This window comes from Leopardus geoffroyi, chromosome D4 (genome assembly GCF_018350155.1).
Source record: "Leopardus geoffroyi isolate Oge1 chromosome D4, O.geoffroyi_Oge1_pat1.0, whole genome shotgun sequence".
In the NCBI taxonomy this organism is placed as follows: Eukaryota; Metazoa; Chordata; class Mammalia; order Carnivora; family Felidae; genus Leopardus; species Leopardus geoffroyi.
The window spans coordinates 6,845,152-6,865,764 of record NC_059342.1 but is presented as its reverse complement, the minus strand read 5'-3'; the positions used below and the strand labels follow the sequence as shown (position 1 = coordinate 6,865,764).

Here is a 20,613-nt window from a genome sequence, read left to right as displayed (position 1 = left end):
GAAGATAATAGAGTTTCCACCAAAGCTATTCAATAATTTAGATCTTTCTATTTGTTGTTATTAAATTTAAAAAGAGCTACTATTAATGGAATTAAGTGCCATGAAGTACTTGCCTTCTCTAGGAATCCTGTTGATGAGTGCAGTTTCTGGGAAATCTCGTTTCAAGGGCCTGGAAAGAAGCTGGTTGCTGATGTGACGATTTCAGCACATCATTTGCAGAGCCCTCCACCAGCAGGCAGAGTGTGCTGTTGGAAGCCCATAGCGCCCGTTGGGATCTCTCCTCTGTGCCCTGCCACGACTTTGGCAATTCAGATGCTTAGGGAGGGGTTTAATTTATTACTGTTTATTAAATTACACTCACAGTTTATTATTGTTACAGGGGCTTGACAGTAATGAGTCAGCTTTTGGAAAAGTTAAGTGTGGGCTCTTAGGAATGGCATTTTGAACTTCTTGGATGCCCTTGTCAGACTTTCCCCTTGGGACTCACTGCTTTTGTTGCCTTTTTGACACTTCATGGTTTTTGTTTTTTTGTTTTTTGTTTTTTCGGCTGAATGTGGCTCTTCCTCCTCCGGTATAAGGAACAACCTTGTATTACCAGCCTGGCCTCCTGTATGGCGGGTCTGTGGAACATGACTGTAGTGTCCTTCGCAGCATTGGCTACTACCTGGAGAGTCTTCTTTGCCTGGCTCCGTTTATGAAGCACCCGTTAAGAATTGTTCTGCGGGGAGTAACCAATGACCAGGTTGACCCTTCGGTGAGTAGTGAATAGTCTCGTCTCTTGTCACAGCCCAGCTTTTGAGAAGCAAGTTCCTGACAAAGCACAGGTTTTATTGTTGAGGGTCTCTGTTTTGTTATTTACCTTGAGATTTAGACATTAATCACCCCGGGAAGCAGACGAACCAAAATTTGCAATCATCAAATGCTGTGATGACTGTTAACATTCATCAAGGTGCCTTTCGCTGTTGTGTCTAAGAACCTTCAGAGCAGATGTGTGCAGTCTCATCATGGTTGACATGAAAAATGGCTCTGTTGGCTCCAGTGCTTGAGCGTGGAGTCTTCCTAAGGTCACGTGGTGGCTGCGGCTGCAAGGCAGCAGACCAAAATTTCAGACAGAAAATAATAATATCTCCTTGGCATTGCTGTAGCATTATCTTGAGTTAACTCAGATTTTAACCATAAATTTTAGGGCTTTTCTTCTTCTGAGAAGAGTTTGCAGATTTAGAAAAAGGACAGGGGCAGGGAAGGTATACGCGAACTCTGATAGTTTGTGGGCACCAGCGACCTCCTTATTAAGCATGCTAATTTTCCTGCGTGTGTGGGGAGGATAGTTTAATATATACCTGGAATTTTCGTTGTGGCCACCACAGCTGTCTTAGAATCATTCAAGGATGGGTTTTGTCGTGTGTGTGTGAGAGAGAGAGAGAGAGAGAGAGAGAGATACTAGAACAGTTCTGTCCAGGCCTGCCTTAGACCTTTCTTGCGGGGAGGGAAGGATCCCCTGCTCTCCAGAGATGGTATCTGAAAACCCAAGGCCATGATGTAAAGTTCTTACCAAGGACGCCTCACCAAAGTTCACCTCTACCGACTTGGGACCGGGACCTCGGAGAGGGTGGCTCCGGAGGCGGAATGGGAAGTGTGTGTAGCTTTCCTGGCCAGTAAAGACCAGTTAGGTGGCGCGTTGAGCCCCAAAGCGGAGACCGCTGGTGTTCACCAAGACGTCTTCTAGGGTGGAAACGTGGTTAATGTGTTGCTAGGCACTAAGACACTTACTCCTCAATTCTTGGGAGTTCAGACTCTTCCGAGGATCCTGAGTACAGTGCAAGACCTGAAATTGTCAGCTGTAAGGGAATGTGCACAGCCTCTTTAGAATTTTAAACTAATTTCAAATGATTCCTTTTTTACTGCATTTTCTGACGATTCTAGGAAATGGGACTTTCAGTTAGAAATGTGACAGGAGGCCTGTCACTTCTGGATTGGGGCGGGGGGAGCAGGAGCCTTGCATAATGGGAAAAAGCTCTGAAACATGAGGAAACTTGGGTACTGGCTGCCTCAGTTATGTACTCTTTTTTTTTTTTTTTTTTCTATAATTGCCAATAATCTTAAAAGCTATTTGCACTGGCGTTATTAAAAAAAAGTTTTGTATGGTAACAGTGACAAAGATTAGTTGATGAATTCCCCAAAAATAATACTTAACTCTTGTGTGCAGAGTATTTAAAAAAAAAAAAAAATCTGTTTTCAGGTGTGGTGGGGCTCTGCTTTTTCTAGCTTCACGACTAAAGTGACCTTGGTGAATACTTGACTCCAGCCTAGGATAAAAGAAATACACCTAATCCTGGATGAAGAGTAACTTCTTCAGCCTGTGGCTTCATTTCAAGCTTTCTCTGTGATGTGTGGCTTCCCCGATTCACGTCCGTGCCCACTGTGTGCACACAGGATGAACTCAAGGAGTTTTGCCCTTCGGGATCTTGATCTCCTAAGGTGGACGGCTATGGAGGCAGCCAGGGGGGCTGCGAGGGTACCCTTATCAGAGGTATAGGCAAAATGCTGAGGGCTGGGAAGGAGGCCACAGAGTCAGTCTTGGATTTTAGGAAGATGACTCCGGAGGCCAAGATGAGGATGAATTGGAAAGGTCTCAACTAGTTTGAACATCATGGAGGTGGAAGTAGAAAGGAAGGGACAGATCTGAAGGACATTGTGGGGGCAGAGGTTTCTTAACTTGACAGCTAATTGGAGATGGGACAGGAGGAAGGAGTTATAAATAATTCCATGATTTCTGTCCTGGTTGACTTGAAGGGTAGAGATCAGATAGCATTTGATATGGGGAAGAGGAAAATTGTGGTAGGATGATGGATGATGTGTTTAATTTTCATCCTTCTCTGGGATGTTGGCAGGATATCCACAGAGGTTGTCTAGCTGGCAGTTAGAAGTTATTGTCTGGGGTCTCAGAGATAGGTCACCAGAATCTTACCTATTGACAGGTAAATCCCTAGGAGAGTGAGATGGACCAGTGCGGGGGTTGAACCCTGGAGGCTTTTTGACTGAATTAATCCTACAGGTGTTCCTCCTCTGGGCTGCAGTGTGCTGGTGTGTGTCTCTGAATTGGTGGTTCATGTTTGAGACCCCAGGTTTTACGTTACAGTAGGTCGATGTGGCGGCGCTGGGTGGCCATCAGCCCGACCTGAGTGGCGTGGTCCTCTGGATGAGACGTGAGCTCTCCAGTTGGACACAGGCCTTAGCTGACCTCATCATTCATTTAAACTCTCTTTCTGACCTCCATGGGCATTTGGGTTTTGCCCCATGGTCCCAGAGGCTGAGAGTAGGGGAAGGAGAGGAAGTGAATGAGGTGTGAGCAGGGAAGAGGGGCCAGAGACAGTGACCGTGGACATAGGAGGCAAGTTCTAAGAAGCGGGGGATGACTCCCAAAGCCAGTCTTTGCAGGAGCCGACTTAGGGCTGGGTGGGGGGTTCGGCAGTGAGAAGTTGTACTGACCTCGAGAGAGCAGTATCCTTATTATTTTAAGTTTGTGACATACGTTTAGCTTCAGTATTGAATGACATTAGCTAATCTTTAATGAGTTTTCCTCGTAACTGCTTCTGCCCCACCTGATCCATTCTGACCAGGTTCCTAGGCTTTAGAGGTCATTTCTGCCCCGGGTTAATTTTGCGGTATCAGAATATTTAGTTGGGGCTGTTCTCTGCTATGAAGGCTTATTGGAGTATCATTCTGTTGAATCTCAGCATGTTAGAGTTGGTGGCAGCTCAGAGAGAGACAGGCTCAGAGCCCCAGACCTTAAAGACCAGGAAATTCAGACAGTTGGGATTTTCTGACTAGAAGCCACACAGCTAACAGGAGGTGGAGCCTGGACCGAGCCGCCCTGCCCCTGCCTGGGGGTCACTGGCCCCTGCAGGCTGGAGAGCAGCTCTGTTCAGTTGGGAACAAGTAAGGGAGTGATTTTGCTTTCCTTCCCGAGTTGCTGTTGAGACAGCATTCACTGACTTGTTCGCCAACCTGATTTGAATGTCATCTTTATTCCCTCTGGGGCATCCACAAATAAGTAAGCAGAGGAACCCAGGCCCCCGAGGAGCTCTAAGGGAGGAGGTCATAACAGCCATGCTCGGCACAGCCCTGCCATCAACTGTGGGCATTGTCATTGCACTGTGGGGCTTCCCTGAGTCCAAGCCTACCTCCCCCGGCCTACCCCTTTGTGGACTACCCCCTCCTGTGACTGCCTATGTGGCACCCGCAGGACTCCCAGGTAGCCCCTGCTCAGGTTGCAGGCTTCATTTGGTTTGCTTTGGCTTGGATTGCCACCAGCTCTCAGCACTAAACAACCATGTTGGAAAAAGAATAATAAAAAAGGCTGATATTTTCTTCTGTAACGCTTAGGCCTCTAGGAATGAGCAGAAGTCCCAGTTTGTTTTCTGGATGGGCCTAGCCATTTCTTGATGCTTTTTGCGTGATGCATGTGATACTCACGATGACTCACAGGGTAGATGTATGCTGTTATAAAGTGAGAAAGAGGGGCTCGGAGAAGCCAGCAGCTTGTAAAATTGCAGTCTTATTTGGGAGCAGAGCCGGCCCATGCCCTCAGTTGTAAGCCCGCGTGCTGCCTCCTCGCAGGACGACATCGTCTGCCCGGTTGCTGAACCTCATCCTGCTTTGTGGGCTCTTTGTTCTTCCCACTTCTCAAGGTTTAATTAAACTTTTTTTTTTTTTCCTGAAATAATTCCACAGGTTGATGTTCTTAAGGCAACAGCCCTCCCCCTGTTGAAACAGTTTGGAATTGACGGTGAATCATTTGAGCTAAAGGTAAGGATGCGTGTACCTTGTTGGCTGTATATATATGTGTACAACATATTCTCTTGTGAACTCATGGGAAGAGCCGTGTGACTCAGTGTGTCTGTGTGTGTCACATCGAACGTCTCCATTGAGAAGACCCACGGGAGTCATGACCCCAACGTTACAGATTTGGAGCTGGAGAGGGACTCTTGAGTAATGACAGTCATAGTGGCCAGTTACTCACACTTACTCTGCAGTAGGTGATGGTGTGAGTGCTGCACATGCGTCAGCTCCCTTATTCCTCGTGGCATCTCCACTAGTGAGCAGTGGAGCCAGGGTTCTAGCCACACGCCCTCTCTGGTCGAATCATCAAGATGTAATTTGTCTCCAGGGCCTCCCAACCTGGATGCCCCTGTGAATGTTCAGTGTTTTCAAAACCTAGTAGAAGTAATTTAAGCATCTGTTTAAGCAGGGTTACATCAGTAACACTGGATATCTTAAGCTGTTTAGCATCTATTTCTTAAGTTAATGTTTTAAAACGGGGGAAATGACTTCATTTGTACTGAATAAAATGAGTTTTGATAGATCAGTTCATTGCACAGGAGGAGAAGCGGGCTCCTGACGGGTGAGAAATGGGATGAGCCGCTGAGCTGGGTTAGTTGCTCACAGTTAGGATGAGGGGACAGGCCCTCGTGATGAAGTGGCTTCACTGTGACGGGGACGTGCTGGCCCGGAGTCACCGCTCAGCACGTGCCCTCTTGGCGCTAACTTAAGGTGCTGTCGGCATTGAAGGGGTTGACGAGGTGGGTACGAAAGAGCTCGCTGCCTCCCGAGGAAGAGCCCCTTGGCATATAGCAGCCAGGTTGGGTGTCAGGGTCACGTGCTCCGCAGCATCGTCACCTCTTCTGTCTTTCCACCCGGGCAGGTTGTGCGACGGGGAATGCCTCCCGGAGGAGGAGGAGAAGTGTTCTTCTCCTGTCCTGTGAGGAAGGTCCTGAAGCCCGTTCAGCTCACGGATCCAGGGAAGATCAAACGTATTAGAGGAATTGCGTATCCTTTTGTTTGATTTAACTTCCTGTTCTTTGACTTGCCTCTCGAAGGGAAGAATGACTTATGACTTCCAACAGCTTACCTCTTCGCAGAGTTATTTACTTTTAGACAGCAGTCTTGGGGAAGTCTTAGCAGTGCAAAATGGTAATTGTTGGCTGAGATACGATGTTTTATTATCCGTCTCACCATGACTAGACTGGTTCCTTCGTTCTTTTTTAGTTCACGCTCAAGCAAACAACTCCAGGGTATGTCCTGCTCTCCTGGGGGCTTTGGTTTAGGGACCACCAACACACCCCTGATGAGGGGAAACCTACACAAACACGTAATTCTGATCTAATGTGTAAAGTGGTGTAGACAGATACACAGCAGGTTGGGGGAGCTAAGATACAGGATGGCACATTTTGTCTGGAGGATGTAGGAGGGCAGGAATAATACCTGTTTGTTTGTTTATTTATGTATTTATGTATTTATTTTTTAATATTTATTTATTTTTGAGACAGAGAGAGACAGAGCATGAACGGGGGAGGGTCAGAGAGAGAGGAAGACACAGAATCTGAAACAGGCACCAGGCTCTGAGCTGTCAGCACAGAGCCTGATGTGGGGCTTGAACCCACGGACCGCAAGATCATGACCTGAGCTGAAGTTGGACGCTCAACCGACTGAGCGCCCCAGGTGCCCCAGTAATACCTGTTTATTAAGTGATTACTTTGCATGCTCTGTGATAATATAAGGGTATACTTGCTTTTCTTTTGTTTTTAAACAACCACTTTATTGGGGCACCTGGGTGGCTCAGTCGGTTGAGCGTCTGACTTTGGCTCAGGTCATGATCTCATGGTTCACAAGTTTGAGACCTGCATCTGGCTCACTGCTGTCCGCGCAGAGCCTACTTCAGATCTTCTGCGCCCCCCCCCCCCCCACTGCCCCTCCCTCATTCATACTGTCTCTCTCAAAAATAATTAATTAATTAAAAACCATTTTATTGATGTATGATTTACGTACAAAAAGCTATACGGATTTAATGTGTACAGCTTGATGAGTTTGGAGATTAGTATATACCTGCGAAACCAGTAGCATAGTGCCTTAAACCTATTCGTTACTTCCAAGAGTTTCTTTCTGCCCTCTTGATTTTTTTTTATTTTTGCACTTTTTTTAGATTTTTATACTTTTAATTTTTTGTGGTAACATTTGATATAGGTCTACTCTTTTAGCAAATTTTTTTTAAAAATTATTTTTTAAATTCCAGTATAATTATCTTAGCAAATTAAAAAAAAATTTTTTTTTTTTAACATTTATTTATTGTTGAGAGAGTATGAGCAGGGGAGGGGTAGAGAGAGAGGAAGACACAGCAGGCGAAGCAGGCTCCAGGCTCTGAGCTGTCAGCAGAGAGCCCGACACAGGGCTCGAACCCACAAACTGTGAGATCATGACCTGGGCGGAAGTTGGGTGTTCAACTGACTGAGCCACCAAAGACCCCCAGCAGATTTTTAAGTATATAGTGCAGACATTATGGCATATAGTGGATTTGTAGGACTTAATCATCTTGCATAACTGAAACTTTGTACCCTTTTACCAGCATTTCCACCTTTCCCTTTCCTTCCAGACTCTGGCAACCACCATTTTCTCTGCTTCTGTGAGTGTGACTATTTTAGATTCCTTCTATAAATGGAATTATGCAGTATTTGTTTTTCTCTGTCCTGTATCTTTCACTCAGTGTTATTTCACTTAGCACGCTGTCTTCCTTATTAAATCATGTCACAAATGATAGCATTTCCTTTTTTTTTTTTTTAAGGCTTAATAATACTCTACTGTATGTATATAAATACTACATTTTCTTTATTTATCTTGCATTGGACATTTAGGTTGCTTTCATGTCTTGGTTATAGTGAATAACACTGAAATGAATGTGGGAGTGTATTCAGTTTCTGTGGATATGTACCCTATGTGGGATTGTGGGATCAATTTTACATTCTCACCAACAGTGTGTAAGGATTCCCTTTTCTCCACACTTTCAGCCATACTTGTTATCTTTTGTTTTTTGTTTTTTTTTATAATAACTGTTCCAACAAGCATGAGGTGATAACCCGTTTTGTTTTTTTTAAGATTTTAATGTTTATTTTTGAGAGAGAGAGGGAGGAGGGGGAGTCGGGGAGGGGCAGAGAGAGAGGGAGACACAGAATCTGAAACAGGCTCCAGGTTCTGAGCTGCCAGCACAGAGCCCGACACGGGGCTCAAACCCACAACCTGGGAGATCATGACCTGAGCTGAAGTTGGATGCTCAACCAACTGAACCACCCAGGTGCCCCTAACTCATTGTGGTTTTGATTTGCATTTCTCATGATGAGTGATATTGAGCCCTTTTTCACATGAATGTATGAACATATCTGGTTCTTCTTTGGAGAAGTGTCTATTCGGGTCCTTTGCCCATCTTCTAATTGGATTATTTTTAGTTTGTTGCTGTTGAGTTGTATGAGTTTTTACATATTTTGGATATTAATCAGAGATATGAATTGCAGACATTTTCTCTCATTCTGTGGATTGCCTTTTCACTTTGTTGTTTCTTTTGCCCTTGTTTTGGTGCTGCATCCAATAAATCATTGTCAATGCTAAGAAACTTTTCCCCTATGTTTTCTTCTAGAATTTTTATGGTTTTAGGGTCTTATGTTTATCTTTAATCTATTTTGAGTTGATTTTTGTATGTGGTGCGTCTGTTGAACAGACTTGTAGGGGTTTATTTCTGGGCTCTCTGTTGTGTTCCATTGGTTTTTGTGGCAATACCATGCCTTTTTGATTACTGTAGCTTTGTGATATATTTTGAAATCAGGAACTCTGATGCCTCCAGCATTGTTCTTGTTCAAAGTTGCTCTGGCTTTTTTGAGTCCTTTGTAGTTCCATATAAATTTTAGGATTGTTTTTTTCTGTATCTGTTATTTTGGAAAAAAAAAAAAAATCATTGGGATTTTGGGGCGCCTGGGTGGCTCAGTTGGTTAAGCATCTAACTTTGGCTCAGGTCATGATCTCACAGTTCGTGGGTGTGAGCCCCGCGTCGGGCTCTGTGCTGACAGCTCAGAACCTGGAGCCTGCTTGCTTCAGATTCTGTGTCTCCATCTGTCACTGCCTCTTCCTGCTTGTGCTTGCTCGCATGCTGCACGCTCTCTCTCTCTCAAAAATAAAATAAATAAACATTAAAATAATATATCATTGGTCGTTTGATAGGGATTGCATTGAATCTGTAGTTTACTTTGGGTAGTCTGGACATTTTAAGAATATTAATTCTCTCAGTCCATGAATGTAGACTGTCCTTCCATTTATTTGTGTCTTTTAAAGATGTTTTTCATGATTGTTTTATACTTTTCAGTATACAGTTCTTTCACTTCCTTGGTGAAGTTTATTCTTACGTTTTTAGGTTTTTTGGATGCTTTTGTAAATAGGATTATTTCCTTGATTTCTTATTCAGATACCTTATTGTTAGTGCACAGAAATGCAACTGATTTTTGTATGTTGAGTTTGTATTCTGCAACTTTTAAAAATATTTATTCCAGTAGTTTTTTTGTTTGGGGGGTGATATCTTTAGGGTTTCTACGTGTAAGATCAGGTCATCTGCAGTAAGATAATTTTACTTCTTCCTTTCCAGTTTGGGTTCCTTTCATTTCTTTTTCATGCTTAATTTCTCTGGCTAGGATTTACAGTACCATGCTGAATAGGAATGGAAAGAGTGGCTATCCATGCTTGATTCCAAATTGTAGAGGAAAAGCTTTGTTTTCCATCATTCCTGAGGATGATGTTAGCTGTGGTCTTTTCATGTATGTCCTTATTGTGTTGAGATAAGTTTCTTCTATACTTAATTTGTTGAGAGTTTTTAATTGTGGAAGAGTATTGAATTGTATCAGATGCTTTTTCTGTGTCTATTGAGACAATCATGTGATTTTTATTCTTTATTCTGTTAATGTGGTTTATCACGTTAGTTGATTTGCATACATAGAGCCATCTTTGCATATCAGGGATAAATCCCACTCGGTCATGTTATATGAACCTTTTAATGTATTGTTGAATTTAGTTTACTAATATTTGTTGATAATTTTTGCAGCTGTGTTCATTAGGGATATTGGCCTGTAGTTTTCTTTTTTGTAGTGTCTTTATGGTTTGGCTTTGGTATCAGGGTGACACTGGTTTCATAAAATGAATTTGGAAGTGTTCTCTCTTTGATGTTTTTGGAAGTCTAAGGATTGATATTTGTCATTTAAATGTTTGGTAGAATTCACCAGTGAATTAATCGTGAAGCCATCTGGTCTTTGTTTCGAGGTTTTTGATTACTGATTCAGTCTCCTTACTTGTTATTGGTCTGTTCAAGCTCTATTCTTGATGCAGACTTGGTAGAATTTATCCATTTCTTCTAGGTTGTCCAATTTGGCATGTAACTGTTCATAATAGTACCTTATTTATTTATTTTTTTTTACAAATTGTGGCATCACTCGGGGCGCCTGGGTGGCTCAGTCGGTTAAACGTCCGAGTTCAGCTCAGGTCACGATCTCGTGGTCCGTGAGTTCGAGCCCCGCGTCAGGCTCTGGGCTGATGGCTCAGAGCCTGGTGCCTGCTTCCGATTCTGTGTCTCCGTCTCTCTCTGCCCCTCCCCCGTTCATGCTCTGTCTCTGTCTCAAAAATAAATAAAACATTAAAAAAAAAATAAAAAAAAACCAAAACAAATTGTGGCATCACTTAGAATGTCTGTTTTCATTTCTGATTTTATTTACTTGAGTCTTTGCTCTTTTTTTCTTAATCTAAGGGTTTGCCATTTGTTTATCTTTTCAAAAAACTGATTCTTCTGTTGATTTTTTTCCCGTTGGTTTTTGCTTTTCTGTTTCACTTGTATCTACCCTATTATTTATTTCCTTCTGCTAACTTTGGATTTTAGTTCTTCTTTTCCTAGTTCCTTGAAGTGTAAAGTTCGGCTGTTTATTAGAGACCCTTCTTCTTTTGTAGAAAGAATGTAGGTCCTCATCACTATAAAATTCCTTCTTGGTACTCCTTTGCTCAGTCGCAAAAGTTTTGGTATGTTGTGTTTTCATTTTTGTTTGTCTATAGATTTTCTAGTTTCCCTTTTGATTTCTTTGACCCCTTGTATGTTCAAGGATGTGTTCATTTTCATCGGTTTGTAGATTTCCCCATTTTCTTGCAGTTATTGATACCTACTTTTATTCCATTGTGGTTGGAAAAGGTAGCTGAGGTGATTTCAGCCTTCTGAAACTTGTTAAGACGTGTCTTGTGACCAACCTTGTGATCCTGGAGAATGTTCTCTGTGCAAGTAAGAATGCGTGCCCCTCTACTGTTGGGTGAAATGTGCTCTGGATGTCTGTGAGTTCCATTTGGTTATGTTGTTCAAGTCTTCTGTTGCCTTACTGATTTTCTTTCTGGATGTTCTATCCATTGTTGAAAGTGGGTACGAAGTCTTCAGTTGCTGTTGTATTGCTCTTTTTTCAGATCTGTTGATGTTTACTTTATATATTTAGGTGATCTGAGTGAGTGCATATATAATTGTTACATCTTTCTGTTGAATTGACCTTACATTGTATGATCAACTTCTTTATCTCTTGTGACTTTAAAACATTTAATTATTTATTTTTATTTATTTAGAGCATGAGTGGAGGAGGGGAGCGGAGGAAGGGAGAGAATGTTTTCTTCTTCTTTTTTTTTTTTTTTTTTTGAGAGAGAGAGTGTGAGTGAGTGGGGCAGAGAGAGAGGGAGAGAGAGAATATCTTAAGCAGGCTCCACTCCAGGCTTAGCGTGGAGCCCTGTCTCTTGTGACCTTAAAGTCTTGTTGGACTTAGTCTCTTTTGTTTGATGGAAGTTTAGTCACTCCTACTCTCTTTTGGTTCCCATTTGCACGGAATATCTTCACTTTCAGCTTATATGTGTGCTTATATGTTAAAGCGGGCCTTTTGTAGACAGCATATAGTTGGGTCTTGTTGTTTTACCCATGCAGCAACTTTTGTTTCTTCCGATTGTGAAGGTTAATCCGTTTCCATTTTAGACACTTTATTTTTAAGCCTCAAAGTGACTTCTGAGTCTACTTGCATTCTGTTTTGCAGATGGGGAAACTGAGGCAGCACCTTATGGAATTTGTATCCACATAACACTGCTCATGACGGCAGAGCTGGGATTTGAGCTCTGTCTGATCGCAGCCCAGACTTTTAACCTCTGCCTTTTCCTATAGGGAGGGAAGAAGGCATTGGGACTGAGCTTTGAAGACTGGAGGCCTGTGAAGCAGGGCAAGGAAGGAATGCTTGTGCACATGTCATAGTGCACAGTGGTTCTGGGAGTGGCAAGCCGTGCAGTGTGGCCTCAGTGCAGGTTGCGCAGTGGTGTTTGGTAGTAGAAGATGGAGATAGAAGAAGTGGATGATGGGGCGGGAGCCAGTGAAGATCAAAGACCACGTTGAGGGAGTTGGCTTTTATTCCAAAGTCAGCAGTTATCTAGAGAGAGAATTTCCATGTTAAGACCATAACTTTGGTGATGCTAAAAGACTTTTGGCTGCTTTTTAGAAGGTTCAAGTAAAAAAAAAAAAAAAAAAAAAAAAAAATCATATCACCTAGTGGTGACCACTTACAGGCAAAGATACTAGAGAGTCATTGTGCCCTGAAGAGCCTGGGTGAGGGTTGCTGGTTTACAGAGATCCTGGGGGCAGCATACGGGGGATGCCATCACCACCTGGCTCTGTGATAGGGGGACAGGGGGGTCCTTGAGGGCGGTTCTGATGTGTCTCCTGGCACCTGGATAGAGATACACGTTCTGACAGTAGCTGTGTGTTTGGCGGGGGGGGGGCAATGAGGATAAGTTCAGTTTTATTCCTGCTGGGTTTGAGGGCCCTTCGTGTGGTTACAGGGAGATAGGCCTAGAAAGGAAATTAGAAATGCACATCTGTAACCTGGGGGCCAGGTGAGAGCCCAAAGTGGGTGATTTGGAGTTGGCTACTGTGTAGTGTGCAGGAGAGGCGGGTGGCGGGTGGATCCCTGAGAAGCCACTAAGACTCGAAAGCAAAAGCAAAGTGCTCCCAGGGCACCTCGGGAGCTTAGTTGGTTAAGCATCCAACTCTTGATTTCAGTTTAGATCGTGATCTCATGGCTCATAAGACTGAGCCTCATGTTGGGCTCTGTGTTGACAGCGTGGGGCCTGCTGGGGATTCTTTCTCTTTCTCTCTCTCTCTCTCTCTCTCTCTTTCTCTCTTTCTCTTCCTCTCTCCCTCCCTCCCTCCCTCCCTCCCCTCCTTCCTTCTCCCCTCCCCCACTCATGTTCGAGAGCACGCACTCTCTCTCAAAATAAACCAAAAAAAAAAAAAAAAAGAAGGCCAAGTGCTCCCGGGAAGGGGGACCAGGGAGAGTCAAGGGGTTGAGAGGAGAATAAAGAAAATGTGGCTTCTTAGAAGTCCTGGTTGGACGCCCCCCTCCCCTGCCCGAGGAGCCCAGAGGAGTCAGCCTGAGGCTGGAGAATGCTCTGGGCAGCTCACGGCCAAGGAGGAGCTCCTTCCAGAGAGGAGGAGCCAGCCCCAAGACCAGTTCCCGGCTGAGGGGTGTGACCCGTAGGGCTGTGGTGCAACATGGAGGTTGCTCTGTCAAGAGTCTTGACCAGAAAGAGAAGCAGGAGGAAAGATAAGGCAGTTACTTGCCATATGGAGATGGAGAGAGTTGAGAAGATTCCCTCCCTTTCCGAAGAAAAGGTTGGTGCTGATCTGAGTACTGCTGCTGATCGGGTAGATCTCTGGATGAGAGGGAAGCTCATGCAGCAGGGTAGCAGTGATAAGGTGCTGGGATCAGACGTGAGTTCCGACTCTGGCTTTGCCACTCAGGTATGACAGGATTTCGGCCCAAAGCCTTGGTTGACCCGCATGTCACTGGGCACTTTAGAAACACCGTGTGGGGCTGCAGGGAAGGTTGAGTGAGGTGATAGATGCATAGTACGAAGCACTGGGCTGGTGTGTGAGTAAGCATGTGGTAAGTTGCAGCTACTGTTATTTTTATTATTATTGGAGAGGGTGTGGGTTGAAGATGGCAGGTATGCGGTGAGGACAGCTCTAAATCGAGCCGCCTGAAGGTGGTAGGAAGGGGGTTGGGAACAGTTCCGTTTTCAAGAGTTAGGATGGGATTGAGGACAAGGGCATTAGCAGAGGTATGATGAGGCAGTGTGACAAGTGTCAGGATGTGCTGTGGCAGTGGGGTGCAGTGACTGAGGAGAAGAGCAAGTCTGTGTGACAGCAGTGAGGGCTCAGCCCAAGATGGTGACCATTATGGTGTCGGCTTTGTGACTGTGTGGCCGTGTCTGGCGGCAATTGGCAGCCTGGAGGGCAGAGAAGAGAAGGCCAGACGGCCACTCTCAGCTAGGGCTGAGTGTGGATGACGGGCTGAATGACTGGGGCAGGGGATAGGTTAGAGGGACTGGGGGGGTGGGTATTGTTGCAGTGACAGACGGGTGCTCCTGGCCGAGTCCTGTGGCAGGGGCTGGCCAGCCTGGAGAAGGCAGGCGGTCAAGGGGTTGGAACCCTTAATGGATTTAAAGGTTGAATGTAAATAGCCCTAAGGGTTGAGTGGAAGTAGGTGTGTGTGCCGGGTAGAAGAACAAGAACTTGTGTGTGGGGAGTTGTCTTTTGGGGTCTCAGATATTAAAAGTAGTACGATTCCAGAGGCCGACAAGATCTGGGTCAGGGCAGGCATTGGAGGCCAGAGGGCTGGATGGCTTGCACAATGACTTTCCTGGTGGGAGTTTGACAAAAGGGAGAGATCAGGATGTCTTCTTCCCAGGGGTGGGATAGGTGCCTAAAGTCAAGTTTTATGTTTCTCAGGAGGTTTGGGCATAGTCCTCCTGGGAGGAAAAGAAACGTGGTGTGGACTGACTCTTCAGAGGCCTTGATTAGCTTGAACAGTGAGCCGTGAGGACTCGGATTAGCTGGGGAAGCTGTTGTTGAGACAGAGGGTGCCGCCCGGAGTTCTTTGCAGGAGCCCTCAGGACCAGAGGAGCGTGTCACCGAGCCTCCCGCGCTGTGACCTGTTCTCTCTGCGTGGCTCCCCTGGGGCCCATCTCAGGGCCACGCCCAGCACCTCTGTCCCCGGAGCCCCCAGGTTGGTGCACAGTTGTATGGCGTTTCTAAGGTGATGTTCTCTGTGGAGAAATGGAGATGCCGTGCAAGTAGGAAGGTTTTTTTAGTTTTCTCTTTAACCAAATACGCATGCACTTTTAGCTCAACCTTATTCTTGTCAACAGGCTCCTGTGTTTTGCCATGTAAATAACCCAGAACGAAACCCTGCTGGTGGCCGTTTGCCTCTGTTGCTGGAAAGTGCGGCAGTCGGTGGCCTTGTGCGTGAACTCCTGCCCACATTCCGGACCGTTTCAGTTTGATTTTTCTCATTTGAGATCTGTGTCCTTCATGCTGTCTCGTGGCAGTGAGCCCTGCTCGGGGCCCATTCTCTGTAGTCTGGAAATGTGATTTGCAGAGTGTGCTGTTTGTTTTGACACAGTCTTGTGGTAACGACATGGGTTCCACGGAGGCTGTCATGCTGGGGTCTCTCCGAATGGTGTCCCGGGTGTGCTCACGCCCTGTGAGTGAACCTTTGATGAGGACACTGGGAGGTGGGGAAGGCTCGGGGGTTGTGCAGAGGAGACGGAGAAAGCCGGAAGAGCCCCAGGCGGCCGGCTGTCCCTTTGCTCCTCCCTGCTTCTCCCTCCCGTGTTCTTTGAGCCTCCCTGTATAGAACCGGCGCCAGGAAGACCCCGAGGAACTCCTCGTGTGGGGCCGGGGCTGGGACCCCTGAACCCTCCTCCCAGCTCCTCGGGGAAGGAGCCACAGTGCCCTTGCTCAGATTCCTGTCTGCAAACCAGATGTGAGCTGCCCCTCTCAGGGACACCCCAAAGGAATGTGGGTTTGAACTGAGATCGCCTTCCTGGCCAGTTTTGGAGCCTGGGAAAAAAAGAGCCGCCTTCGGCAAAACGCTCTAGCTGGTTTTGTGGTTTTTGTAGTTGCAAGTCCGGTTGACTGTGGGTCTGAGCTTGGAGGTTGTATTCCCCATGGGAGGGCCGGGGTTAGAAGAGCCGGCCCTGCTCTTGTGGCTTTAACTGAGAGCGCGTCTTTTCCCTCCCTGACTGGCCAGGTCCTGGGCAGGAGCTGGTGTGGGTTCCTGCCAGCAGCTGTGACTGTGCAGTTACCTTTTATTTAATGCCACCCACCCTCCTCTCCCCCTGCCTGAGGGGGGTGGTGGGGAGAAGGGGGACGCTCTGTTTCCAGTTTGTGGCGCTGTCCCAGAAGCTCATGATTTGGTACCTAAGAGTCAAATGAAGAAGCTGGGGTAGAGGCCCAAGATGGCAGTGAGTTAGAATTTGTAGGACAAACTGGTTTCCTTTCTCTGGTTGTAGGGAAGGTACGTAGAGCATCAGTCTGCGTCTCTCTCTTTCCACACCCACACTCGTGTGTGCCTTCTCTGACCTGGAACGCCAGTGAGGGATAGTAGGGCCTAGAACTGTGAAATTGTCTCTCTCGGTTATGGGAGTTCTTAATATGGTATTCACGTATGGGCTTCAGAAGGTTCACAGTCTCCTGAAACTGCCTGCAAAATTACGTGGGCATGTTTCTTGAGGGAGGGGCCGTAGCTTTCATCAGGTTCCCAGAAGGATCTCTGATTCCTGAAAGGATAGCAGCCTCTGCTTTGAGATTTGAGTCTTGGGCCTGAAAAGCAGTGACTGGCATTCGTGGGGTTCCCACCACACACAAGGCATCGCCAGGCATTCACGTGCATTCTTTCTTTTGAGCCTCTAAACCCTGGGGTGGGGGGGGAGAGTATTTTGATTATCCCTGTCTCACTGATGAGGAGGTGGGGCCCCTCATGTGTCTAGCACACTAGACACAGAATGATGGTTCACTGGAGCTGGGACTTGAACACAGATGGTCCGATTCTGGAACTCAGCCTCCACACCGCGCTAGGTGGTTCCACAGTGACTCTGGGGTGTAGCCGCCCTGTCCCTCTGCACTGCCAGGATTCTGATGTAGGACTCCACTGGCCCTGAGTTGGAACAGTTACCCACCTGGTTTCCACATCTTTGGAGGGGCTGGAGGGAGGTTGTTGTCCTTGTGAGGTCAGATCTGTTTAATTTGTATCTCCGTTCTGTGACTCGGTTGTCCTCAGTGTAAGCTCCGGAACTAGGAATCCATGGCCCTGGCCCCTGGGGTCCCCGTGAGCATAAGATCAGTTATTAATGTACCTGAAAGGATTTTGGATGCCGTGGGATTATGTCAGGACAGTGGCGTTGGCGCTCTCCTTAGGAGAGTGGACAGCCTCGGGCTCAGAAGGACAGCACCTGCCCAGTCCAAAGGTAGGAGACCCGGCACTGTTTATCTCAGCTGCCTGTGGTCAGAAGTACATTCTGGACAGAGGTGGTGATGTAACCGGGCTTGGTGTGGGTATTGAAAAATTCCTCTTTGCTCTTTCCCCATTTTAGGTTTGCCCTTTATGTCAAGTCAAATATTTATCGAGTGTTTCTGAGTACAGAAATAGGGTGTGAGAGTCATCGGAGAGCTCTGCTCTGTACAGAAGCAGAGCCCCTCTCCTTATGAAATGCATGGTCTTGTTGACGGCAGCACGTGTGTAGATGAAGAGAGGCGTACGGTAAGGTCAAGAGGAGACCACAGCCCGGCAGGGCTGGAGGGTGTTGGGGAGAGAAGGGGAGCTCGGGGCTGGGACAGTGAAGGGAGGCAGTTCAGGTGGAAGAATCTGGACAGTTTGGGCGAGTGGCGGGGTGCCGAGCTGGGGACGAACCCTGAGCAGACTGATCATAAGATCTGGGAGGACCCGGGCTAATTGGCAGAGTCTCACCGCCATGAGGAAAGGTTGATCTTCCGGCGAAGGTGCCGGACGGATCAGAAAGCGGAGCTGGGTGCCAGCCGCGTTCTTTGCAGTCTCTGAGCGTTTTGTTTCTGCAGCTCGAATGGAAATGGAATATGTTATTGACAGTAATTTTTGAGCAGCTGGGCTGGACTGGGCAGACCACACCCCCTGTTCTCCCTGTTGGAGTTGCTGTGTGGGGTGTGTATTGGGGTAGTGGGAAGATCACATGTCCTTACTCGTCCGTTTCCCTAGGCTCTTGTCCCACGTACGTAGCCACCTCTTGACTGAACGTCGCGCATCGAAAGTGCTCCGTACTGAATTTTTGATTCGTGGGATTGAGGAGAGCCGGTCTCCATAATGAAGTCAAATTTTAGATAATTGTTTCCACTTCCTTAAAAACCAGCCTTTTCGCTTGAGTTGCTGATGTCTTTCTCCTTCTCTCTCTGGGGGGTGCCCTGGTGTAAGAGTGCCAATTATCAGTATTTTGACTGTAAGGTAGCAGTTGTGAGGAGCCTGTCTTGTCCCCAAAAGGAGTAATTGATACTTAAATAATTGAAAATAGGCTCTGTTACAAAAACACCCTGTTTAGATCTTTATAAACAGCTACTGTACGGTCTTTCACTGATCTTTTTCTGCTTTTCCTGTCAACAGAACGAGGGGCGGGGGGGGGGGCGGTGGATTGGGATTGGCCCCGGTGAGCCCCAGGGTGGTGTCTGTTCTGGCCTCAGGTTCTCAAGGGACAGACACATCGGTTCCAGCAGTGGGGGGTGGTCAGACAACAAACACTTCAAAGCGAGCTCGGCTCATGCCAGACAGACAGGCGGTCTTCTTCTCTTGTTCCAGAATTGAGGTGAACCATTTCTAGGGGAAGGGAGGGGCATTGGGTAGGAAGTCTAGAGCAGGGTTGGGAACTTGTTATTTTATACTTTCCAACTCTCTGTATCTGGGTGTTTCTCACTGTGATCTTTTTATATAATAATAATATAAAAGTTATATACTAATACGATAACAATTGACGAAAATGCTCTAAAAGTTGAGTTAAAGTGTTACCAAGCTAAGCGATTAAGGACAGGTGGAAAGTAGGATGGCATTGGGAGCCCCGATGTGTTACAGTTCCGCAGATAGCTGCTGGCTTCAGAACTGACTTTCCTCTGTCCTGGAGTGTGAGCAGGACGCACCCTTAACTGCAGACTGCAGGTACTCCGTGCGTGTGTCCCCGCAGATGGCAAACCGGATCGTGGATTCTGCAAGGAGCATCCTCAACAAGTTCATCCCCGATATCTATATTTACACAGACCACATGAAAGGAGTCAGCTCTGGAAAGTAAGTGTGCACGTCTAGAGCCTAATTCTGCAGCTACCCCAGCCTTTTTCCAGTCCTGTTCTGATCGAAATGACAGCTGCCAGCTGTGCTACAGGGCAGCCAGAGGGGAATGATTTCTGAGTTCATTTCCTCCCGACTTACTGCCATTGTCACCTGCAGGCATCTTTGGAGCGCCTGCCACATGGAAAGTGTCACAGTGGCCAGTGCTGGAGATGAGGGGTCCAGACCCTGGCCTGGGGGAGTTAAAACCCAGGTGCTTCCAGCTTTAAATCACATCTGTTCCCACAAAAAATTAAACGAAACAAGTTCGGGGCACCTGGGTGGCCCAGGTGGCTGAGCGTCCGACTGTTGATTTTGGCTCAGATCATGATCCTGGGGTCGTGGGATCGAGTGCCAAGTTGGGCTTCTTGCCGACAGTGTGGAGGCTGCTTGGGATTCTCTCTCTCCCCCCTCTCTGTCTCCCCCTCTCCTGACTTGTGCGCGCTCTCTCGCGCGCTCTCTCTCACTCTTAAAAAAAAAAAAAAGTTTATAAAGTAAACAAGTTCTCCCACCCTGAGTAAATAACAGTTTAGGGGAAAATGTCCTCTGCCGCTGGTCCCAGCCAGTTGGCTTCCCTCTCCATCGAGTGGAACAACACTCTTAGAGCCAGAGAGGGTTGTTATTGCAGATTGGAATTGGGTTTAATTAAACCTTTGTAGAAAACCTCACTTTAGAAAATAAAAAGTTAATGATGATCTGTGTAATGAAAATACTTGTTTTAGGCTTTTGGTTGTATATTTAGAAACCAGTAAGTTAGGCGAGCAATTAAGAACTAATTTTTTTATTATGGAAATGTTAAATACACAGAGAAGTTGAAAGGCTAGCACAGTGAACACCTGTGTATTCCTTCTACTTCTAGTTAGCAGTGACTGTTTTGCCAAATCGGCTTTACTTGTGTGTGGGTTTTCTGTGTTCTTGTTTTTGCTGAATCATTTCAGTGTGAACGACAGGATCACTAACGCTGGGGAGTCTGCAGCTTGTAGGCTGTGTCTCCTAAAAATAAGAACATCAGGGATTGACTTGTGAGTTCAGACCTCGGTGTTTCTCTGAGCAGGAAGCAGCACACACCCACCCTTGTCCGCGGCCCTTGCATCTGAGCTTTGTTTTGACTTCGGCGGAAGAAGGAGAGAGCAAAGGAGGGGTGAGGGTGATGTGGCATTTCTGACCTTGATAAGGCCCACGGGAGTGACGAAGGTGATTTCAGCCACGTGGCGGTGGCTCGTGGTTCAGCGCTGCAGAGGTGAAGACGTCGGAGGCTGTGGTTGGGAAAGGATTTGTGTGCACAGCTGGCCCTTCCTCTGGTAGTTGGGAATGTCAGTGATGGTCCCGGACCCCTTTGGGGCACTGCTCCGAAACCACCGGTGCCTTCCTCACTCGTATGGTGGGAGTGATGGTGCCGGCACCGTTAGGTCACCGTAAAGATGGAGCGATCACCCGCGTCAGCCACTAATGCAATGGCTGGCACGTAGTAGGTGCTGCAGAAAAGGTTCCCTTTCCCTTCCCTTCTTGGCCATTCTCCGGGGAGGGGGATCACAGAGCGGTGGGGGAGGATCAGTGCAGCAGC

At 46.7% G+C, this 20,613-nt stretch overlaps 1 protein-coding gene across 4 annotated transcripts in view; it reads left to right on the top strand.

Annotated features, from left to right (window-relative positions):
- The window catches only part of RCL1 (RNA terminal phosphate cyclase like 1), a 56,600-nt gene that overhangs the window by 18,000 nt on the left and 17,987 nt on the right, over positions 1–20,613 (top strand). For all 4 annotated transcript variants that reach the window (XM_045469297.1, XM_045469300.1, XM_045469301.1 and 1 more), the window contains exons 3-6: positions 579–754; positions 4,735–4,809; positions 5,705–5,829; positions 18,885–19,010. In XM_045469297.1, coding sequence (XP_045325253.1) covers positions 579–754; positions 4,735–4,809; positions 5,705–5,829; positions 18,885–19,010 — 502 coding nt within the window. The remainder of the gene's footprint in view (positions 1–578; positions 755–4,734; positions 4,810–5,704; positions 5,830–18,884; positions 19,011–20,613) is intronic.